Below are 24,644 nucleotides of genomic sequence, written 5' to 3' on the forward strand. Positions count from 1 at the left end.
GTGTTAGAAATTCTAAGGGTCAGGAGGAGCCATTGGAGGGTGTTCAGACTGAGGGTGACATTTGAAAGGTGTCTTTGGCTGCTCTATAGAATATGGACTGTAGAAAGATACGATTGAACCCATTCTGTTTAAAAACTAGTAAGAACCAGAGTATGGTTTCCGTTGCTCTGTTCATGCCCACTTGAGCTGAAGGAGGAATGGGATTAAGCAGGTATAGGAAGAGGGGTGTGAGGAGACTCTGGTTGCTACTGAATTGCAAAATCCGTGAATGGGCAGCTCCTGGAGGCCTCTTGCATCATGGCTTCCCAGTGCTCAGTGCTACCTGACATGCAAGGGCTTTGTCCAGTGAGTAAATATCAGGGCAGGAAGGCATCCTTTGGGCCATCTGGTCCCCCTCTACTCAATCTGGTGCTTAAATTTTCTCTCTGTCCTACAGCCTCTTCCCAGCATGAGGCTGCCAGGGAGCTAGCTAGCTTTATCTGCTTCTCAAGGGAATTGTGGGAAGCATGGCCAGCTGGAGGAGAAGGAGGAGGGAGAGGTGACTCAGCTCCACAGACCATCTTCCCCGGGGCACTGTTATACTTCTGCCAAAGGAATCTGGCCTTGTGGGCCTCTCCAGTCTCTAAGGACCCAACCTTCATGCAGAAGTAATCCTGTAAATCAATAATATGTGGCATCAAATCTTCAACCATAACCCCATTTTTCATGTCCTATGGATACACCTATTCATCTATATATTTATGCATCCACATACCCAGATAGGAATGATTAAATTTTCCATAGGCAACTAGCTTCATGCAGCGTTCATATTATATTGAGTCAAAAAATTCTAGAATTTTTTGAGGATGTGCCATGTCAGCTTCCACAAAGTTCTGAGGTTTTGTTTATTCAGTCAAAGGCTCAGGAGTGAGATGGCCCTGACAGAGTCACAAGGCAAATCCTAGTGATGCAACAGTGGGAGAGGAAATGGGAAGGTGAGGTTGGTGGCACCAGCCAAAGTTCTACAACCTGTCATTCGATTCTCAAGATATTTTATAATCACTTAAGTGCAGGGGCCAGACAAAAGGATTAAGCACTGACAAGAATGCAGGACACTGGACAGCCTCTGCACAGTGCTGCCCTGGGGGTGAGAACAGTAGGAATGCCAAACATCCCCCTAATCCCAGGCCTGATCCAGGCTGGCCTTGCTGAAAAGGATATCTTGGATCAAGAAAGGAAGTGGACAGAACATTGGTTGGAGCTCAGTTTTCTGTACAGGGGGAGGGAGTCATTGCTTTCTGGACTAGTGCAGGGTCCATCATTGCAGAAGCCATGAGGAGGTTCTAGAGTTTTTTCTTTCTTCAGTTCAGACATGGAGGAAGGCCAGGAGAAGGTTCCATTTGAACAGCACTGTGCATGCATTTAACTTGATTTACAAATAATGCTATTTATCAGGGCTGGAGAAACACAAATTTCTCACCCTTGTCAGTGTGCAGGGAGAAGATGACATTTTTAACAAGCTGCCAGACCTGCAGAAATGAAAACAGAGAAGGGATTTTAAAATGAACAAAAGGAAGACTAAATAGATAACATTATTTTTCATTCCCCAAGTAAATTGGGCTTGGTGTGAGCATAAGAATGAACTCATCCTTGGAAGAACCCAGCATAATCAAGAGTTGGGCATGTGTTTGTTAAAGTGGAGATTGCTGTATTGAAGGACGTGCATCTTATCTTTGCCTTCTTCTTGCTTCCATAGCCCCTGTACATTTTAATGCAAATCAGTGGACACTGAGCACTTTACATTCATTTAACAGCTCTTTTTTTGAGTAATTACGGTAGGTTAGGCCTTGAGGTAGTTGTTGGGTCAGCAGGAAGTAGGATTGTTCCTGTGTCCTGGAATCCAGGGGAAGGAAGATGAGAAAAATGGGCAACTTAATACAGAGCAAGCAAGAGAGAGTTAGCAGAGGGTGCCCAGACTCCAGGGATCAGGGAAGACTTCCTCCAGGCAGTAGGAGAGGAAGTTAAGAGAAGGAAGGAAAGAGGGGCATGGAGGGAAGAAGGGCTACCTCCACAGCCAGCCTCCTGGGACTCAGATTGTCCTAGGTGGGGAGCTGACACCCTTAGAACAGACACACTGCACTGCCCACCCTTTTCCTGGTCTTCTCAGGCTGCGGTCCATACTTCCTGGCCCCGTTCCACTTAACCAGTTCCATTGACCTAGAGCCTGATGAAAGGTTAATGGTAAGATAATGACCTCAGGCTTCCCATCACCATTGGGCCTGTGCATGCCTTTTCCAGACTCATTTATCCATCTGAGGTCACTGCTGCTGCTGGCTCTTTTATTGTTAATCCCCCCCTTCCCTCTACCCCCTCCCTGCCATGTACCCAGGTAGCCCTTTATTTAGCATTTTCAAAAATGTTTTGTTTCTATCCAGAGAATTTAGGCCCATGTGTCTTGGAATTGCATTTCTCTGAGAAGAGTTTTAGAAGTGGATATTGCTAGTATAAAAGCTGGTGCTGTCCAGGCACGGTGGCTCATGCCTATAATCCCAGCACTTTGGGAGGCCGAGGCAGGTGTGTCATATGAGGCAAGGAATTCAAACCAGCCTGACCAACATGGCGAAACTGCATCTGTACTAAAAATACAAAAGTTAGCGAGCGTGGTGACACACACCTATAGTCCCATTTACTTGGGAGGCTGAGGCATAAGAATCGCTTGAACCCAGGAGGCAGAGGTTACAGTGAGTTGAAATCGTGCCACTGTACTCCAGCCTGGGCAGAAGAGCAAGACTCTGCTCAAAGGGGAAAAAGGAAAAGAAAAGAAAGCTTCCTGAGATTAATGTCACGGGCACGAAGTATTAAACATCTCTCATTTTCATCTGCTGGCACCTTGTTACTCTTTCCTCCTAGGCAGGTTGAGAGATGACAGAACTGGTTGTGGATCCTGTCCTCCTTGTACAAACCCAACAAAACCTTTGACACTTTACTTCATCACCTGTAAACTGGGGCCAATAGCACCTATTCTCCATGATGGTTGTAAAGATAAGGCACGATAAAGAATACAGGCTGTGCAGCTCAGTACCCCACCCACAGGAAATGCTTAGTAAGTGGGGGTATTATTATAACTGATCTCTGGCTAGGCATGGTGGCTCATGCCTGTCATCCCAGTACTTTGGGACTGGGGACTGGGAAGGATGTGGGAGGATCACTTGTAGCCAGGAGTTCAAAACCAGCCTGGGCAACATAGCAAGACTGTCTCTACAAAAAATTTTTTAAAAGTTTTTAAAAAGTAGTTATTAATAGCTACTTTTTAAATGCACAAAGACTCTGGTGAGTAAGTGTCATGGAGAAACTGTGGCTCCTTAAGTCCGGTGAATTCTCCAAGACCCCAGGGACCTGTTCTTTTCTGTATATATATGTATACAGACACACACACACACATACACACACACACATACATATACACACGCACATATATAGATAGATAGATGATACCTACCTTTATGTATTAGCCATTGAGCTGTTATTTAATGAGCAAGAATTGAGATGGTCATTTTTTAACCCTTTTGAAGTATGAGGTACACCTGGTACATGATGTTCATTATACATGAGGTTCGTTAGTATACACAGGTAGCAATTACCACTTGGGCTAAGTTTAAGTTTCTGAACTGGTAGTAGACATTTAGCCTAAGGATAGGGGGTGGAGTTTAGAGTTGATAAGAGATTATGGCCCAGTGTGTTCAGGCAGGAAGTTTGACTCCAAGGACCCTCTGAATCCCTCTTCTTCCCTGTGATAGGCAGGTTTATCTTTTCCCACATCGCCAGTGGTTTTTAGGCTGTCATGAGATTGTGGCTATGAGAGTGAATGCCTCCCATAGGGATTTCACGCCTCAGCCTCAGACCACAAAATGTTACCTGCCTCTCTTCCCTATGTTGAAATGGATTTTAAGTGGACATGAAAGGATAACTGTCTTCTGTGGAAAGCCAAGAAGTGTGAAAGGGTGAATATAAATTCTTGGCCCTGGTTTTAGCTGTGCACTGGTTCTCTGCGAGTGGACAGCTTGGGATCAGCAGCTTCAGACTGAGGAGAGTCACAAGGAAATAAATTCCTACTCCTTGGCATGACTGGGGTGGGGTTGGGGAGCAGTACAGCAGTTCTAGCAGCAGGCAGTGCTCAAGGCAAAGAACCATCTGGGTAAGGAACTGCACTACCTCCAAATAGCGAGTGCCTTCCTGCTACAGAACCCTGAGCATTCCTGAAGGTGTGGCCAACCTGGCCAGCCAGGCCCAGAGCCTAGCACTGCACATTTGCATAGCTCGTTTGTACTTGCCTGACATTGGCATGTATAGCAGCTCATTTATGTGCACAAAGACTCTGGTGAGTAAGTGTCATGGAGAAACTGTGGCTCCTTAAGTCCGGTGAATTCTCCAAGACCCCAGGGACCTGTATTTTTCTGTATTATATGTTTTCAAGACACCTAATTGAGATGGAACAGTGGCCAGTTGGAGCCATTTTCCAGCAAAAAGATTGGCTTCCACTTACATATGTTTCTCAGTTCAAATCTTTGGCTTGGGCCAATTTCATTCTATTGCATACCATAAACTACAGAGTTTTCTGAAAAATAACTGAAATTTTAGGCCAGGTGTGGTGGCTCACTCCTGTAATCTAACCACTTTGACAGGCTGAGGCATGAGGATCACTTGAGCCCAAGAGATCAAGACCAGCCTGAATAATAAAGTGAGACCCTATCTCTATAAAAAAGTTTTAAAAATTAGCTTGACATGTGGCGCGTGCTGTAGTCCCAGCCACTCAAGAGGCTGAGAAAGGAGGATTGCCTGAGCCCAAGAAGTCAGGGCTGCAGTGAACTGTGATCTCACCACTGTGCTCCAGCCTGGGTGACAGAACAAGCTCTTGTTTCAAAGTAATAATAGTAATAGTAACTGAAATTTTAAACTAACGCTGTAAAGGCCAGGGAAGGGTCTAAGGTAACATGGTTAGTAAATAAATGACAGAGTACCTTCTTAAATGACTCCTGGTGGTGATCTGGGGTGAAGTTTTGAGTGGGCGAGAAAGAGCCCTTTTAAATTAGTAGCTAATTGCTCATGCTTGAAACTAGGTGAACTGCTTAAGATCTGGTTCATAAGAAATGTCAGTTTTAGACACTGCATGTTGTATGGGCTGACCAAGGAGGCAATATGATGTAATGAAAAGAAAATGGGCTTTAGAATCAGAAATCTGGGAGTTGGAACACGGAGGCTGGTTCAACCTAGCTGTGACCTGCATTGGAAGGGTTTTTGAGGTCTCCGAACTTAATTGCTTCTCTATGAAGTTGAGTTATGTAAAGTCCTGAGCACACTGTTGGTAACCCGCCATTCTTCTGCTTAAGCCCTTCAGTGACTCCCCCCAATCACCCGCAAGGGATCATCTCTGAGCTCTTCCTAGTGGGAACAAAGCCTTCCTAGTGGGAACCCACCAGAAACAGCAACCTGAACCTCCATACCTTCTCCCCACCAAACTGGGTGGTTTCTCTCACCTCGATGCCTTTGTTCCTGCTATACTATCTCAACCCCCAGAAATTTCTATCACCTCCTCTTATCCCAGTGCCTGATTGCTTCTTGTTCATCCTTTAAGACTTAGCTCAGGGCCTCACTTCCTCCAAGAGACCTCCCTGCCTACATATGGCCATTGCTTCTCTTCTCTGTGTAACCCCACCTCCACCTCATGTCCTATCCTAGCACTCTCCTCACTGAATAATCATCATTTGATAACACAGGTTTTTGGTTTTGTTTTTCTGGACAGTGAGCTCCCTGAAGAGTGCCTGACATATGGTAGACATTCAACTAATGCTTGGTGAATGAATGAAAAAGCACAAGGAGGTGCTCAAAGGATGTTGATTTTATTTCTCTCCCATGCACTTTAGAGAACTACAACAGCCATAAATTATTTTTATTTTCTTTCTCTATTTTTTTTCTTAAGGGATATGACTCAAACTTGAGTATAAGCAAAGATTAATTACTTACGAGGATGGGTACTGGAGGGAATAGATCAGCTGTAGATGTTAAGTTACTTTATAAATAAATACTTGAGACAAACTGGAACAACATCATGGGGAGACTAGAATTATGTAGTACAGGATGAGAGGCTGGATCACTTGTTTCTTCCCTATCATCTTAGGTTACCAAAAGGCAGGTTCACTTGGCAAATGTGCATGCTACAGAGAGATTGTGGGAACCACAGGAGGACCTGTGAGACAGTGCATCAGCAACATTCTTGTCTATGTAGCTTTTGATAATAAGGCAAAAGCCTTCAATTAGAAGCTGCTGTTCTGCTGTGATTCACAGCTTCTGTTTCCATTTTACTTTAAAGGGTCTATTCCACATTTGTCTCTTGGCTCTGTCTTTGGGAATCTGGTGTAATTTTCATTTTTTTTAATTGTTACTAGGTTTTTTTTTTCTTTAAATGTTTATATCCCTCTTATTCCGATATAATTTACCGTAATAACTTGCAATTGCATAGTGTTTTGCCATTTATATTCAAGGTACATGATTTCATTTGATCTAGACAACTTTGAGGTTTGGAGAAGTGGAATGATTTGCAGGGGTTACACAGGAAGTGGTAGATCAAGAACCCAAATTCCTCAGCCCAGATTTTCTAACTTGAAGCTGGCTATGTTTTCCATTATGCTCTGTTATCTTCCTTCAGTCCTAATGATAATAACTACCTTTTATGGTTTGCTTACAATATGCTCGTGCTTTGGTTAAAATGTATCACTTAATCCTTACATTATAAGTATTATCCCCATTTTGCCAACCAAGAAACTAAGATTAAACAAATTAAATGACTTTCTCAAGATTATGCAGTTTGTAAATTGAAAAGCTGGAATTCGAACCCAGATGTGGCTGTGTCTAAAGCTGCCTAACCACAAAGCTTTTAATTACTAAGCTCTTAACTTTGGTGCCAGTGGTTCTCAAAATTTAGGGTGCATCATAATTATCTGGAGGGCTTGTTAAAACACAGAATTCTGGGCTCTTCCCCCAGAGTTTCTGATTCAGCGGGTTTGGGCGAGGCAGAGAATTTACATTTCTACCAAGTTCCCAGATGATGCAGATGTTGCCGCTGGTTGGAAGGACACACGTTGAGAACCCCTGCACTATGCCACACTGCCCCATCTTTCCCAGTTGCACAGAATGGCTGCCAGCAAACATGTGTTTCATACAGAGGGATGGGACTTCAACTGTGCATTAAAGTAGTCCTCTTTAAATGGCGTGTATCCTATACATTGTTCAATACAGCTTTAAGGATAAAAGTATTATGACCATAGAGTGGTGCTAGTTGCTAGGTTAAATTCAAGGTCATGTCATTTTTGTTGCATTTTTCTTTATAGAAGTTTGTGAAAACTCTTCTACCTTTTGTCATCCTTTATATATATATTTTTTTCTGCCCCTCCCCACCTTTTGTCATCCTTTACCTACACAGTGGGGAACTTAACACCCATCTGAAAAGGGTAGCAAAACCATTTATTGATTAGAGCAGCAAATTATCTGGGATTAGTTGTCTCTCTAACCTACTTACCTTCTTGCTTAGGATCGTGTATGTTTCTTTTAAGTAGTGTGTGATAATGTAATTCACTTTTCTAAATGTAAAAAATAAAGGAGAATTAGTCCATCTTAAAACATTGTGTCCCCCCATTTGACCTGTCAAGTCTCCCTGTCTTTCTACGCTACCCCAAACCAATGGCAACTTCTAAGTGTTCCTTACCCCTATAATTATGTGAGTTCATGAATGTCATATAGAAGGAATACTACAGAATGTTTGCTTTTGAGGGTGAATTTTTCATGCAACATAATTTCCTTGAAGTTGTCATGTGTATCAATAGTTTGTCCCACTTGATTGCTGAGAAGTATTCTAAGCTATGAATGTACCACAATGTGTTGAATTATTCACACATTGAAGGACATTTGAGAGGCTTCCAGTTTGAGGTTATTATAGACCAAACTGCTGTGAACACTTGTGGACAAGTTTCCACGTGAAAATAAGTTTCCATTTCTCTGGGATACATGCCCAAGAGTGCAATTACTGGGTCATATGGTAAACCCATTTTTACTTTGAAAAAGAACTGCCAAACTACTCTCCAAAGTGGCTGCATTTTACCTTCCTGCTAGAAATGTATGAAGGGTTCTAATCTCTCTGCATCCTCATCAGCCCTTGCTCTCATCTGTCTTTTTGCTTACAGCCGTCCCAGTGGGTGTAAAGTGGTATCTCATTGTAATTTTGCTTTGCTTTCCCCTAATGACTATTGATGTTGAATATCTTTTCATGTGTTTATCAGCACTTTGTGTGTCTTCTTTGGAAAAACGTTTATTCAAATTCTTAGCCTCTTTTAAAATTGGATTATTTGTCTTTTTATTATTGAGTCAGAAGAGTTCTTTATGTATTCTAGATGAAAGTCCCTTTTCATATATATGATTGGCAAATACATTCTTTTTTTTTTTTTTTGGAGACAGAGTTTCGCTCTTGTTCCTCAGGCTGGAGTGCAATGTCACTGCAACCTCTGCCTCCTGGGTTCAAGCGATTCTCCTGCCTCAGCCTTCTGAGTAGCTGGATTACAGGCATGCACCACCATGCCTGGCTAATTTCGTATTTTTAGTAGAGATGAGGTTTTACCATGTTGGCCAGGCTGGTCTTGAACTCCTGACTTCAGGTGATGTGCTCGCCTCGGCCTCCCAAAGTTCTGGGATTACAGGTGTGAGCCATCTCACCTGGCCCATTCCTTCTGTCTGTAGCCTTTTTTTCACTTTCTTGATGGAAGCTGGAGGGATGGGGAGCCCAGTCTTCCCGACTCCACTCCCCCAGAGTAAAGCTCCTGTAAGGCAGAGCTAGTAGGAGTTGGTCATGGAACAGGTCAGGGCCCAGATGCCACAGACTCTCAGGGTACTCGCCAAAATTTGGTAGATTTTCTTGAATGACTGTTTCTCTATTTGTCGTTATGCCCTTAGGACAATTTGCAGAGACTTAAAATGTTTTTATGATTGTTACTAAATTGTTGTTTTCCTGGGAAGAGTGTCCACAGAGTTCTTCATGTTTCTTCTGGAAGGCCGGCCTTCCATATCTCCTCTTATAGTGCAAGTACTCCCAGGAGATGTTTAGATCTTAAATTTTCATCTCATCAGCATTTTCTCATTGTCAGGTGCTGCCTTGGTAGCTCCAGCAACTAGAGAATCCCTTCTCTGTACTCCATCAGTTGAAATAGGATAGTGTCTGAAACAGTATTTCCTGAGAGAATGAATGAATAAATGAGATTTAAGCATCTGCAAGGAGATTGATGTGGAGTGTGAAAAAGCATCACAATGGACTGAGTGGGAGAGGACCAACCACGTGGTCAAACTAGAATCATTGTCTGCCCACTTCAGAGAGGTTCTACCTGCCATTCTTCCTTCAGGTAGAACATGATGGTTATTCATAGATTCACTGTCCAGGGAGCAGAAGAGAGGCTGGTTCATGGGCTCAGTATGCTTAGAAATCTGAATGAAAACCATTGTTCTGAAGTATGAGTGTATATGTTCTGTATGTACCTGTGTGTCTTTATGTGAATACACACATATGTTAGACATGCACTGCATACATATGAACAGATACATAAATATATACGGTATGGAAACCTTCTAAGTAGTGGAATAGTTTCAAAGGATGCTTCTCTTTCTTACCTAAAACGATAAGATAAAGAATAACCGAATATTAAAACTGAATCTGTAGTCATCTAGCCCAACGAGTTCATTTTGTAGATAAGGAAACAGAAAGCTCATGGGTTTTGTTAAGTCTCACAGCTACTCTTGCAAGGGTATTCTTCTCACATCTAATATTTCCTATTATATGCAGGAATACAAGCTTCGATGTACTTCTTTACTTGCTATATCAGCACAGAGTCCTTCTATATAACCATTTAAAAGTCAGCAACCCGGTATAACTGTCATTTGAATTTTTCCTGTAAGTTTTCTGCCCTTTCTCTTCTTCCACGCACTCCCTAAAGTAAATTCTGCAACTAACAACTTTGAAACTTGTTACAACGAAGAACATTAATATGGTTTTACATTTTTAGTAGGCTAATGATGAGGATGTAGGACCTTCGTTGCTAGTCCCTCAGGGGTTTCTATTCTGGGCACTTATTAAACTTTGCTGCAGTCTGAAGTATATTTGACCTTTCTGTATTAAAAAAAAAATCAGCTTAAACTTTATGCATATATTTTTCTGAGAGTGTGTGTGTGTACACATTTCTCTCTTCTCCATCTATTAGGCGCAGAGATTCAGACATTATCAACATTTGAACTTGAAGATATTTGTCAGCTATGTTGGGTGAGGAAGAAGAAATCACTACCATCTAATGTATAATTTTTTTATTTAACAAAATTCAAGCCTTTTTAAAAATCTTTTTTACTTTGATGTCTATTTTGCAATTTAATTAATGCAGGAAGGGTTTTAGAAAATTTTTACTCTCAATGGAGATAATCTTAATCTATTCACGGTGACCTTTTCTTGTGCAAATTAGTTGTACACGCTTGTTTAAGCAAATGGTACCTTGCATGACGTCTCTTCTTAATGACGGGTTTATAATTGAAAATTGGCTTACTCTCATATGCCTAGTTTATATGAGAATATAAAAATAGATGTGGACTTTAAAAATATAAAGATATATACCAATATCCCAAAAAGAAGAGGGAGGAATTCAGTGCCTTTAGGCTATGATTAAATTAGACTATTAGAGTCAGAAAATGGTGGTGACATATGCTACTGTCAAAGTCACACCTGTCTGCTCAGCATTGGAAGCTTTTGAAAAATGAGAGTGATTTCATCTTGGCTCCAAGAATCAGGGCCCTTACAGGACATGAGCCATGTCTACTTTCTCAAATTCTCTTAAACTCATCATATACTTGAAACTCCCTATGTAGGAATGTGTTTATGGCAATCACTTTAAAAGCAACAGTCGTAAACAAAATGAAATGCATTTTATCTTTTTTAAACTTCACTAGTGTAAAGAGACAGGTAACACTCGTATTTTGTTTTTTTTTTTTTCAAAATGCAAAAGCAACGTAATACTGCTAAATGGTATTTAAGTAAAATAAAAAAATAAACTCATCTCTTCTGTAGACCAGTTTCCTTTACCCCCTACTATTTCCGGGGTTTGTTTTTTCCTTTCTTTTCTCGTTTTTCTTTTTTTCTCTTCTTTTCTCTTTTTCTTTTTTTTTCCTCTTTCTTAGGCTAGCATCCTTCCCTCTCACTTCCTCTTTTATCTGTAAGTTATGTCAGCCATTCTTAAACAGGAATATTTTTCCTGGGTAACTGAATGTTCTTGGTTAACTGTAGAAACTCCATCTTGAAGTAGAAAACAAATATTGTTTTGTGCTTGTGATAGAGGGTTCCTGGATCGTTTGTAACAGCATGGCTTTGAAGGAGTGGGGAACAAGACAGTCTTAGTTTTGCTGAACGCCATGTTATTAAAGGAGAAGGAGAAGCAACAGTATTTTTTTTTCCTTTTTAAGCCTATGGGGCAACGTATTTTATCAAGACTCTAAAATCTGATTTTGGAAGCATAGACTGGGCAAACCAAAGGGTTGCCAGAACAATCAGACTTGTCTTTATATATACTGCTTGCAAAAGGGATCCTAATTTTTTTGTCCAACATGATGAATCATGATTGTTCTTCATGCAGTAACCCAACCTCCTTCTTCAAAACAGAAAAGTGAGAGCTGCCTGCTAGTGGCTTTCCCTAGTTGCTCTGTGTAAATTCACGCACGTGGGCACCCACATATGGTCAACATCCCCACATTCCCAACGGGTCTTTATTTGCTGATTATTCCTCCTCTCTTTCTAGGTATGATTATCGGGAAATGCTGCACAATGCCACTTTCTGTCTGGTTCCTCGTGGTCGCAGGCTTGGGTCCTTCAGATTCCTGGAGGCTTTGCAGGTAAGAGGCCCTGGAACCTTCCTAGAATAGCGCTGAGGACTGAAGCCAGATTAAGTGAGTTTAACATTGTCACCTCTCCTGGGATAAGCTAAAGAGAAAGTGTGGTTTCCCTTGAGGATCTGAAATTATTTTCAAGAAAATCTAAAACATTTTTGAAAAGTGAGGGGTGCAGGGGGGACTTACTCAGTAACTTTAGATGTAAGAAATTAAATGGGTCATGTTTGCAGAAGGCAAATCTGATTGCCAACTTGGCCTGCCAGGCAGCCTAGCTGGAATCTAGAAAGCAGCCCTGCTCTTTCCCTTTATTCGTGGTACTCCCTAAAAGCAAAATTGTCTGTTCTGCCGGCATCCTCATTGTCTCGCAGTTCCTTTAAATTTTGAGAATGATTCCCGGCATGGTGGTGCCACTCATTTGGCCCAGCTCTTCCAAGGCTCTGCAGTTCAGAGGTCTTGGCTCCAGCCCTGGAGCCTTTGTGGTGGGAGTTTCTCAGCTCATCAACCTCACTCTGCAGAAATGTTCTCTTGAGACAGCCATCTACATTTCCCACCTGGAAGTTACAACCAGCCTTCTTCTATTGCTACAAGAAGGCATGCCCTCACCTTCTCTCATCCTGCATTCCTCGACCTCCTGCTACTGTGTTCTTTCCTCCTCTATGCCCTATACCATGCCATGCTTTTGCTACAGTGCTTCATAACATCTTATCTCTGCCATCTCAACTGCAAATCATTCTGCCATGTCCTCCCACAGAAGAGCTTCCTTCTCTGGAATGTCTTTTCCAAGTGTTCTCTGTGTGTTCTGCATAGATTGCCATCACGAATGTTCTTGTAGCCTCCTGGGATGTTGCATAAAAAAATAGTTCTCTGGTTTGGATTATGAGTTATTTGGAATAAGTACTTTGTCATTAACCTAGTGTTTCTTGGCTGTTTATTTCCTGGCACAGACAGTAAACTGGTGTGACTGTGGTTTAGATCACTCCTCACTGAAGGGAACAAGGTTCTAGTTTAGGTGTTTGCAGAGCAAGGGAAATGTGAACACTATACTGGTTAAGTCTACAAAACGCTGCATAGGAATGCTGAGCTCCATTCAGCTCTTTGTTGCCCATGACATTGGGGTAAACCACCTTGCACCATGGACTTATGGCAGTTACATTGACAAGACCATTTATATTCAAGGTTGTTTTATGCTCAGATTTTGTTGGTGCAAGCTTTTGTTATGTCAATAAAAACTTCTCCAGCAAGGCCAGTCATCTCCACGGAAGTAAGGTCAGCCAAACCATATACTAGAATAGAAATGGGGTTTTAGCATTCTAGGGCAAGACTTGCAAATATGAAAATCTAGTCTAGGCACATACAACCTTCATGTGACTTGATAACTCATAAAAGCTTCCTTTCCTTCTGGCCTAGGCAGTCCAGGATTCATGCAGTGTCAAAAATGCCAGTCATTGAAATTGTACTGATTTCACCTCTGATTGGAACAGTTTCTGCTGTCGCTTTCCTCACATTCACAAAGTTCCCTTTTTTGCTCAGGCTGCCTGTGTCCCTGTGATGCTCAGCAATGGATGGGAGCTGCCATTCTCTGAAGTGATTAATTGGAACCAAGCTGCCGTCATAGGCGATGAGAGATTGTTACTACAGGTAAGGAAGGGACTGTGGCCTTCAACACATCAGCAGATTATTGCTGCCCCCGTCCAAACTTTCAAAGAAGATGAATCCAAAAGGTCAGCTCTATAAAAGAAATTTTATCAGGAGAAAATTACCTGTGTCATGGTGAATATGAAGTCATTTAATATGACATTGTTCACTTTCCAACAAAATCTGCCCAGGTCCCCAGAATATATTCTGAAAAGAAGTTGCAGGTAAAGAATGGAAGCTTTGATTTTCTAGAAGTGGATCTCCACCCCCTTCAATAACCAGAATTTTTAGAAATATTATGAGAGAGCTTTTATCCTACTCTGCTGTTTCATATTCCTTTCCTCTGTTTCTGCACTTGCCTTCAGATTAATTTTCAGAAAGAGAGAGGTCTCTAGGGCTTGTTCTTGTAATTAGTGTTATCATTTCTCAAATGATCCAGTCTGGGTGTCTGAGCGAGTGTTATCTTTAGGATGTATATTTAAATGAGCGGGCCCTAATAAAAGTTTGAACTGCTCAAGAGCTGCCTAGGGAGGGGGATACAATACTCACAGAGAAATCTGAGGGCAGGAATGATCATGTTTTTTTTTTTTTTTAACTAAGGATTTCTAAAGCCCTTTGTGTATTTCTGTTTTAGGATCAATACAAGTTGCCATGTTCTTTTCTCCTAAATTATAGAACATGTTAGTGTTTTTCTTTCATTGCACCATATATTTTATCTTTGAATTACCACAAATATTTGCAGATTTTTAAAAAAATGTTTTTGCCTTTTTATTTTTTGGGTATCCATTAAATTGAGTTTCTAAGTCTTTATTTTATTTTTTTTTTTTTGAGACAGAGTTTTTTTCTGTCACCCAGGGTGGAGTGCAGTAGCGTGATCTCAACTCACTGCAACCTCCTCCTCCCAGGTTCAAGCAATTCTCCTGTCTCAGCCTCCCGAGTATCTGGGATTACAGGCGCCCACCACCATGCCTGGCTAATTTTTGTGTTTTTAGTAGAGATGGGGTTTCACCGTGTTGGCCAGGCTGGTCTTGGACTCCTGACCTCAGGTGGATTTACCCGCCTTGAACTTCCAAAGTGCGGGGATTACAGGCATGAGCCACCACACCCAGCCTCTAAGTCTGTTGTTGATTCTACTTCTGTGCTGCTGGCCAGTCTGCTAGTTGACATTGAAGTAATGCAGCACTTTCCCTAAAATGACAGATGAACTAACTGTACCTGAGAGACCTATGGGTTCAGCAAACTAAACTGACCACAACTCCTGAAACATTACTTCTGTCTGGTACTCAGTTTGTGATCTCCATGGTTCCTAGGGCCTCAGAAACAAAAAAGGAATATGGCAGAATCCATTTTTTGGGAGAATAAGTTATTCTGCCCTGAATACAACTTAATTTCTTAGGTGTTCATTGAGAAAGCAGTCTGGAGTTTTTGTGAAAGGGCCACCTTTATGCCAATGATTTCCCATTATGATTCCTTAAGGAAAGGAAGTCCTTGTAGAAACACCGAGAAAGTTTTCCCCATAGAGAGACAGTGGATGCCAAAATCATTTTTTCATGAAAAGCCAAACAAAAGTGATGCATGTCATGCTTGTCCATGTTGCCTTTTTCTTCCTTTATTAAAATGGAAGTAATTTTAATAAAGTTATTTTAAAAGTAATGCATAATTATTAAAAGAAATTTTGGAAATAAATGGAATTTTTAAAAAACGCCATCTATAATTTCTCCTTTTATATCCCATGAGTTTGATGTGAACATGTTGGGAGTTTGTCTTTAGAAAGGAGCACATGTTAGGAAACTTAATTGTGGTTGTCGAGTTTCTTCTTTTTTTTTTTGAGACGGAGTCTCACTCTGTAACCAAGGCTGGAGTATAATGGTGCGATCTCAGCTCACTGCAACCTCCGCCTCCCGGGTTTAAGCAATTCTTCTGCATCAGCATCCTGAGTAGCTGGGATTACGGGTGCCCTCTACCACACCCAGCTAATTTTTGGTAGAGATGGGGGTTTCACCATGGTGGTCAGGCTGGTTTTGAACTCCTGACCTCGTGATCCACCGGACTTGACTTCCCAAAGTGCTAGGATTGCTAGGATTACAGGTGTGAGCCACTGCACCTGGCCGATTGTCCATTTTATACCATTTCACCAATGTTGATGGGCATTTCACTTTCTGAAGCCACTTTTTGGGTTGACTCTGAAGATTTGATTTTGTCACCCTCCCCCACCCAGACTTACTGGGGTTTTCCCCTCTCATATTCAGTCTGTCTTTGCACAGCTGCCTCCATATTGAGCAGCAACTGTGTACTATCATTAACAATAGTTTTAAAGAGTTGGCATCCAGCCCAAATGTCTGCTTTGGGAAATGTTTTTTTGTTATGTTACAATTTTTCATTTCCTGTTTTAGAACAGCTCGGATGTTTTTATTTGCATATATTCTTGTCATCATGTCACCAAGAGAGCTTAATGTGGCATTCTTGTATCTATTCTGGTGCATTCCATTTGTTTGGGTACCGTACACGACCTTTCATTAAGACTTCATTGAGCTCTGCAACTTCCAAAACAATCCAGCCAAATTGGAATTAATTTATCACTTTCCCATACCTGTCTCTCAGGACAAGCAGATTAATAACCAATAGCCAAATGCCATTAAAACTTGGAACTCTGTCTTTTCAATCAATTGGCGTTGTCTTCCGGAGCACTTTGCAGAGTGCTGTCAGACACTTAAATCCTATCACAAACCCATAGAATCCACTGCGCTTGATGTAGTAAGATGAAGGTGCATCTTATTTAAGAGAGGGGAACCGTATTGGTAGGTGAGTCTGTGATACTCCTTTTCTCCTTTCATAACCACAGCAGACTCAGTTTTCTGGAGACTACATAGCAATGATGATAGCTTTAGGCATTTTTCTTTTTTTGAGACAGAGTCTTGCTCTGTCACCCAGGCTGGAGTTTAGTGGCATGACATGGCTCACTGAAACCTCCACATCCCGGGTTCAAGCGATTCTTCTGCCTCAGCCTCCCAAGTAGCTGAGACTACAGGCATGTGCCACCACGCCTGGCTAATTTTTGTATTTTTAGTAGAGATGGGGTTTCACCATATTGGCTAGGCTGGTCTTGAACTCCTGACCTCATGATCTGCCCGCCTCGCCCTCCCAAAGTGCTAGGATTACAGGCATGAGCCACAGCGCCCAGCCTTATGCATTTTTCTAATAGACCGTTTCCTCGTGGCCATGATAAAACAATGATGCCAACCTATATAACTCTTAGCAATTATCATTGACATTTAGAAGAGGCTATGGTTGTGGATATTGAACAGGATAATTTTTTTCTAATCTTTCTTTGGTAATCTAGGTAACTTGCTCAGTGAGTAAATAAAAATAAGTTTCCTTGGACTTACAAAGGTTCTGTGATATGAATAATTTCTCTACCTTCTCAAATAATGTTTTATTTCCATTTGACCTTGAGCTCCGATTACAGGCTAATGTTTGTCTGCCAGCATTTCTCCTTTACTGTTGCCTCTGTTGCAATCCCATGTTGCAAATCCAGGCATGCACTTCGAGACACAGATTTAGTATCTAGTTTTGGACATTGCCAAACCAAGTGAGCTTTTCCTTCTGTTCTTACTGTGAAGCTGTGTTATGGCTCCTCCAAAGGGGAGTGTTGAATTGAAAAAATGTGCTACCACTTCCTTCTCCTCCAATGGAAACTCTGTTATAGTCTTAGTCAAATGCCATGGGTAACTTTCTTATTAAAGCAGCTAACGGAGCATTGCTCCTCTTAGCCGAGACTCCCATATCTGTCAGATTAGTCATACGTTATGGAGGCAAGCATGCAGAAAGAGGTGAGCACAAAAGGGCAATTGCTAATCACAAGGAATCTCTCCTTAGGAGTATAGACTCTGTAAATGAAATAGACCTTGAACTGTAGGTGAAAACAGGGAACAAGCCCAGAAAACTTAGCAGACTCAGGAAGTACATTTCAGAGCTCCAGACCCAAGCAGATTCCCTTGCAGACATCAAACAAGGGGTCCAACTTTTAATACTATCACTCTGATATCAATAGTGATAGCAGTAGTGATAATAAGCTATATGAATTAAGTTTTCTATGTTTTAGGCACTGTGCTAAGCACGTATATAATCATTAAAACCTGAGTACTTGATCCCCACTTTATAAGTAAGGAAGTGGAGTCTGAGAAATCAGCTAACTCCTTCAAGAAAGCACTGCTAGTAAATGGTAGAGACAAGAATCCTACCTTGATCTTTCTGACTCCCATGTGCCTATGCTTAACCGTTAAGCTGTACTACCATTAAAAAAATAATATTCCTGTGGTGGCTTCAGATGGTTATATTCACCTCCTATATCTTAATAACCACTATGTAAAAGCCACTCTGCTAACCTGAAAATGGGTAGCAAGATAACAAGATACAGGTCCTTTCTTTAAAATTGTATACCCTAGAAGAGAGCAGTGATGGCTAAATATATATGAATATTTAAGAGATCCAGTTAGACTTGGGTAAGGGCTGAAGGCAGAGAGTGATATAGGGAGCAGAAAGGCTCAAAGGTGAGGTAGAAGGTACGTGCACATAAAAGTGATGGACCCTAGCTTCAGGTTGGATGGGAAGGCTCATAGACATTCTCTGAAAAGATATTTTTATAGATATTTTATGCTTTCTGGGGTTAAAAAAAAATCATAGAAGTGCTTGGGGGATAAAGTCTTCTGGCCTTTCCCAAGACCTATTGTTACTCCTCTGTAAAATTTGGTTGTTCCTGTGCAAGGTCGAGATTTCTGGAAACAGCCATTGTGACTATAGAATACCCTAAGCAACTGATAAGCTGCTACTGAATCTTAGAGGTCAGCTGTAACTTTCATACATCAGAGGCCAATGGGGCAGTTCCCAGTAAGTGCTGTCTGTAGCTCACAGTTCTTAGGGTCATTTCAACTTAGGAGTTGATGTTTAGTAGATCTACATGCTAGAAGCCAAATGCTATAAAGAATAAAAGCCTAAGCCAGTTGAGTTATTTTGATCAAGTGCATCCTTTGTTTTACAGTTATAATTCCTATGTGTTCACTTTGTGTTACAGATTCCTTCTACAATCAGGTCTATTCATCAGGATAAAATCCTAGCACTTAGACAGCAGACACAATTCTTGTGGGAGGCTTATTTTTCTTCAGTTGAGAAGATTGTATTAACTACACTAGAGGTAAGTGAGACCGCTTGGCTCTTGGGCTTGAATAATAGTCCTTTATACACTTCTCTGAGCCTTCTGTTTTGCTATTTGGGATGTGTGATTTGTCCAATGGGGCAAAAACAGATTCCTTAACTTGGACAACATATTGGTTAACCTCTTTCACCTGCTTTGCCCAGGAAAATACTCTCATCCCTGGCAAACTCCGCAGAGGAAAACCTACGTGGAGAGAAATTATACTTGTTCACACAGAGATTGACTCTGTCTTACATCATTTCAGGGATACGTGGGTCATGACTGTCTTCTTGTCATTTACATTCAATGGCATCCTTTGCAGACATATTTCTGGAGTTCATTTAGAAAAAAATATATAATGGCTGGACACAGTGGCTCACACCTGTAATCCCAGCACTTTGGGAGGCCAAGGCAGGTTGGATCACCTGAGATCAGGAGTTTGAGACCAGCCTGGCCAACATGGTGAAACCCCATCTCTACTAAAAATACAAAAAATTAGCCAGGCGTAGTGGCACATGCTTATAATCCCAGCTACTTGGGAGATTGAGGCAGGAGAATAGCTTGAACCCGGGAGGTGCAAGTTGTAGTGAGCTGAGATTGTGCCATTGTACTCCAGCCAGGGCAACAAGAGAAAAACTTTGTCTCAAAAAAAAGATAAAAATATATAATGGCCAAGTAAGGGCAAATCCTCTACCCTTCTAAAAACATAAGTAGCTTTCTGGGTACTACAGTTTGACGGCATTGGGGGACAGCAAAATTAATTCTTAAGACTTATGCAAGCCAGCCAACCAGCATCACTGTGGCAAAGTTGTGTTAAGGAGAGAATTGTACTCATGTGGCACAGAAGGTGTTAAATTTGTGAAAGCAGAAAATATTTTAAGCAGATGGATGTCCATCTTCAGGATGCTTTTATTAAGGCAGGATGGAAAAAGGAAAAGGAAGCATGGAGAGGATTAAAACCTTTGGAAATAGAGCAGGTAGCATTGGCCTGAGGCTATGCCAGAGAAGCATAAAGAGCTGGGAAAAGATTCAGGAAACTGCACACTCAGGCATTACAGGTTTGCAGGAAGGAGAGCGGAGATCTTTGGTGAGGTGAATCTGAGGTGTTCCCAAAATGACGTGGGGGCATTTGTGGCCTCCCCTTTGCAGAATTCACTCTAGAAAAGTGATGAGTGCTCTGAAAGCTAATATAATGTGGAACCTACACTGAGAAGTCTGAGTAATACCAAGAAACTGAAGTTGCCCTGCTTGGTCCACATGGCTGCTTTCTTGCCATTCTGAGTATCAGAGCCAGTGCTGTTCATGCTCCAGGCACACTGGGGCATGTATGCATCCCACGTTGAGCTTGGGCTCCTGCTCCCGCCTTAGGGAAAGCTCTGGTCAGTGTCCTCTTAAGTACAGTGTATGTATTTTTTCATTCAGGAACTGGATGAAAAGGGTGTTTAGACCCAGGCCCATCCCCATGGAGGGGTCAGGATTATAATGACTTCCAAGGGCTTCCTTCCTGCAAGCATCATCACCTCTGTACACTGTAGCAGATTTGAATATTTAAGAGTGATCCTTTGCTTTTTTAATCCTGACCTCCATCTAAGATCCTTCATAGGCCCTTCTTAAAGAATGTTGAATGTTATTTTTTCTCCCTTTTTGGAGTACAGAGTGTCTTTTTTTTTTTTTTTTTTTTTGAGATGGAATTTGCTCTTGTTCCCTGGGCTTGAATACAATGGCACCATCTCAGCTCAGTGCAAACTCCGCCTCCCAGGTTCAAGCAATTCTCCTGCCTCAGCCTCCCAAGTAGCTGGGATTACAGGCACCCACCACCACACCCAGCTAATTATTTTTAGTAGAGACAGGGTTTCACTATGTTGGCCAGGCTAATCTCGAACTCCTGACCTCAGGCAATCCACCTGCCTAGGCCTCCCAAAATGCTGGGATTACAAGCATGAGCTACCATGCCTGGCCTTTTTTTTTTTTTTTTTTTTTGAGACAGGGTCTCACTCCGTCACCAGGCTGGAATGACATCAAGTAATCCTCCCACCTCAGCCTTCTGAGTAGCTGAGACCATGGGTATGAGCTACTATGCCTGACTAATTTTTAATTTTTTGTGGAGTCGAAGTCTCATTATGTTGCCCAGACTGGTTTTGAATACCCAAAGTGGTGGGATTACAGGAGTGATTATTAAGGAAGTATACATTCATTTTAGAAACTATACAAAACAGCGTAAAATACAAAATCATTCATTCATATAAAACCAGTGTTGATATATATATCCACACAAACATATATATTCATTTTTATATATAAATTCAAAATTTATTGTAGTTTTAGTTTTAAAAAGGAGTCTTTGTATACTTTTATTATAACCTGTTTTTCTGCTTAACAATGTTTATATTTTCTCATGTTATTAGATTTTTTTCTACAATTAATGACTATAAAATATTCTATTTATGTTATCACCTGATTGGGTAGATTCTGGTTGTTTCTGGCTTTTTATCTTTATGTACATCATTACAGTAAATCATCTCAAGGTCATCAAATTATTGTACAGATTTAATATTACTTCCTTAGGATAAATTCCTTGAATTTGAAGTCCTGGCTCAAATAATATGCCAAATGCTGATTGTTTTGTTTTGTTTTTGAGACAGAGTCTCACTCTGTCCCCAGGCTGGAGTACAGTGGCATTATCTCAGCTCACTGCAACCTCCACTTCCCGGGTTCAAGCATTTCTTATGCCTCAGCCTCCCAAGTAGTTATGGATTACAAGAGTGTGCCACAGAGATGGGGTTTCACCGTGTTAGCCAAGCTGCTCTCAAACTCCTGACCTCAAGTGATCCACCCACCTCAGCCTCCCAAAGTGCTGGGATTACAGGCATAAGCCAACGTGCCCAGCCCCAATACGTTTCTTTCTTCAGTGTTTTCTCATGCCACTTTTACGTATTTTTGGGGTGTTTCTGGCCTTTTAATTCTGTCCTATTGTTGTTTACCTCTAATATGTCCAGACCATGTTTCAGTGTTTTAATTTTTTTCACCCTAATATGCATTCCTTTTGTGAACTTCTGTTTACTTAAACCAATACGCTATTATTTACTATTAATATTATTTTTATTTATTTTTTATAGATAACTGTATCTTTACCCAATCAATGACTTTTTACATGTATCTTTAACTACATCTCTGTCTATTTCTTTAGGATGTAGTCCCCGAAGTGACCTTAATGAACCAAAGATTCTAGGCATTTCTAGAGCTTATACTCTATTTTGCCAAAATATTATCCAAAAAAATTATATTCCCCTAGAGTCTCACAAGCTGTCTGGGCATGACTCTCTTTTGCTATGCTCTTGTCAGCTTTACAGATCCATAATTAAAACATACACATCTACCACTTTGCTGATTTGCCAGATGAAAGATAATATCTCATTAATTACATGTCTTTTGCATATGGTGTGTTGCATGGATCTTGTCTCCCACCTATTAAGTTAGCAGTGCTCAGTTTTGCTATTGTAACAGTTGGATGTCTTACATTCATCAGAACAGGATCCAAGTAAGATCAAGCTGTTTCATCTCTGAACCTAAAAAGGCCTTTTCCCCCTTGTATTTAAACCATGCGATTTTTTTTAGCAACACAATTTTATTTTTAAACACTAAAAACCATATACTTCATTCAAATTTATAGCAACTGTCAAATCTCTTTATACAGTTCCAAGATTGGATTGTAACAGTTTGACCTCTCAACCAAATTGCATGACAGGTACTACCCAGTTTTCCAAAATACTTCATAACTCAGATTACCTCAGAATTCAACATAATCAGAAAATCAGGGGCAATAGAAGAAAATGCCATCCACAGACACAAATAAACACAGTGAATGTGTTTATAAGAACAATAAGTATCACATATCAAAAATGTGAACTTGGCTTAGAACTTAGATAATATACTTCATTTAGTCATTGCTGGAGCTACTAAGGCATGAGAATAATTCACAGTTACCCTTAGGCAGCATAGATTTGAAGATCCTGGGCTCAGGATGTTATGTACTCAGACCCTAGAACTTTAGGTCCTTCTTGCTTGCTATATTCTAGGCCGTGAGAATGGGATTATGGGGTCTTCAGATGTTATGAACCCTAGAGTTGTAAGTAGAGTGCTTAGACTCAATGGAAAACAGGACATCTCATTTTCTCTTCAATGCCAGGGTCAAGTTGTTAGTACATTTCATTGTACAGAACTCCGTCTAGGATTCTGTTAGGTTTTCCAGTTTGATTGAAATTTTGTAATGCTGCATCTTGGTAATAAGGAACTATTTAATCAAGCTAGACTCTGTAGAGCTCAGTGGGTTTTTTTGTATGTGTGCAAATTGACAAGTAACAATGGGGACAATGATAAGACACTGAAAACAAACAGTGCTCCTTCATGGATTCCGTTATTTGTCAGAATATTGCACAATAACCTGGCACTAGGGATTGAATCACTGGAGCTTAGTCATAATCAAGACAAGCGAAAGAAAGTGCTTGAGATTATAATAATATATGGAAAGAGCCAGTGGTAGCTAGGAAGGTAAATAGTTAGTGGAGTTTTATGAAGTATGCTCCATTTTCCTCCTCAGTTATCTAACCATGCACATCCAAACCATGGCATTGCTGATGTTATCATACAATGATACTGTAAAATCGATGGGATAATGGAAATAGAAGATTGATTTGGCTTCAGTTGAGGTGGCATATGGTGGCATTATGTGTCTTAGGCTACAGTGCTTTGGTTAAAAGATGAAGGGCTACACAGAATGACTGTAACCTGTAACCAGTAGTCCATTATTTGAAAAACAGAGGATACATACAAAGAAAAATAAGGAGCCTGTCATTCTTCCCTATGAATTCACATCAATTAGTAATATCATCCTTATCGAGAGTGCCATCTGGGACCATAACAAAAAAAGTCATGTATTATGTGTTTCTGTATGTGTGTGTTTATTGATTTTCTTTATAGCCAAAGAAACATCCAACCTCTAAATCTGATGTATTCTTCCACAACAATAAAGAGTAAGCACTAACTGTCATGAAAAGATTCTGGGAGCTGTCCAATATAGTGATAGGATGAATTGGAGAGGGGGGAAAAATGATCTTTCTATATGGTGAAATGAAATCCATATTCCTTCATGCTTTCGAGAAGGCAAGTTGATACATACCTTTTAGAAAGACACTTGGCAATACTTATGAATGACCTTAAAAGTATTTTTACCCTTTAACAAAGTCCTACAGAATCAATTCTGGTCTGGCGCAGTGGCTCACACCTATAGTCCCAACATTTTGGGATGCCGAGGAGAAAGGATTGCTTGAGCTCAAGAGTTCGAGACCAGCCTGGGCAACGTAGTGAGACCTCATCTCTACAAAAAATAAATATAACAATTAGCTGGATTTGGTGACCGTCTTCTGTGGTTCTAGCTACTCAGAAGGCTGAGGCAGGAGTATCCTTTTGAGTCCAGGAGTTTGAGGCTGCAGGGATCTATTATCGCACCACTGCACTCCACCCTAGGTGACTGATTGAGACCCTGTTTAAAAAAAAAAATCCTAAATGTGAAAAATTTTATTCATAAAAATATTCATTGCTTTGCATGGAAAAATTGCTAAACTGGTCATTAAGAATAAGTAAATCATGAATACTATTAAATGGAAAAATATCTGTAATATATAATGTCTGTACCATTACAACTATGTAGTAAATGGAAAAACCAGTGCCTAGAAAATGAACACAGGAATGAGCTTCTTTTTAAAGGCAAATATCAAGACCTAAGTATAACAATTTAGGCAGCTATTCTTAAATTCTGAGGGGCTATTGTAATTAATATGGTATTTTATTGTTTTTGTTACAAATGAGGAAAATAATACACAAT

At 40.7% G+C, this 24,644-nt stretch overlaps 1 protein-coding gene across 1 annotated transcript in view; it reads left to right on the forward strand.

Moving 5' to 3' along the window:
- The window catches only part of EXT1 (exostosin glycosyltransferase 1), a 309,139-nt gene that overhangs the window by 259,407 nt on the left and 25,088 nt on the right, over window positions 1–24,644 (forward strand). Inside the window, exons 2-4 of the mRNA XM_035276628.3 lie at window positions 11,847–11,940; window positions 13,468–13,575; window positions 18,644–18,763. Of these exons, the coding sequence (XP_035132519.1) occupies window positions 11,847–11,940; window positions 13,468–13,575; window positions 18,644–18,763 (322 nt within the window). The remainder of the gene's footprint in view (window positions 1–11,846; window positions 11,941–13,467; window positions 13,576–18,643; window positions 18,764–24,644) is intronic.

Source organism: Callithrix jacchus, chromosome 16, assembly GCF_049354715.1.
Source record: "Callithrix jacchus isolate 240 chromosome 16, calJac240_pri, whole genome shotgun sequence".
NCBI classification, from domain to species: domain Eukaryota; kingdom Metazoa; phylum Chordata; class Mammalia; order Primates; family Cebidae; genus Callithrix; species Callithrix jacchus.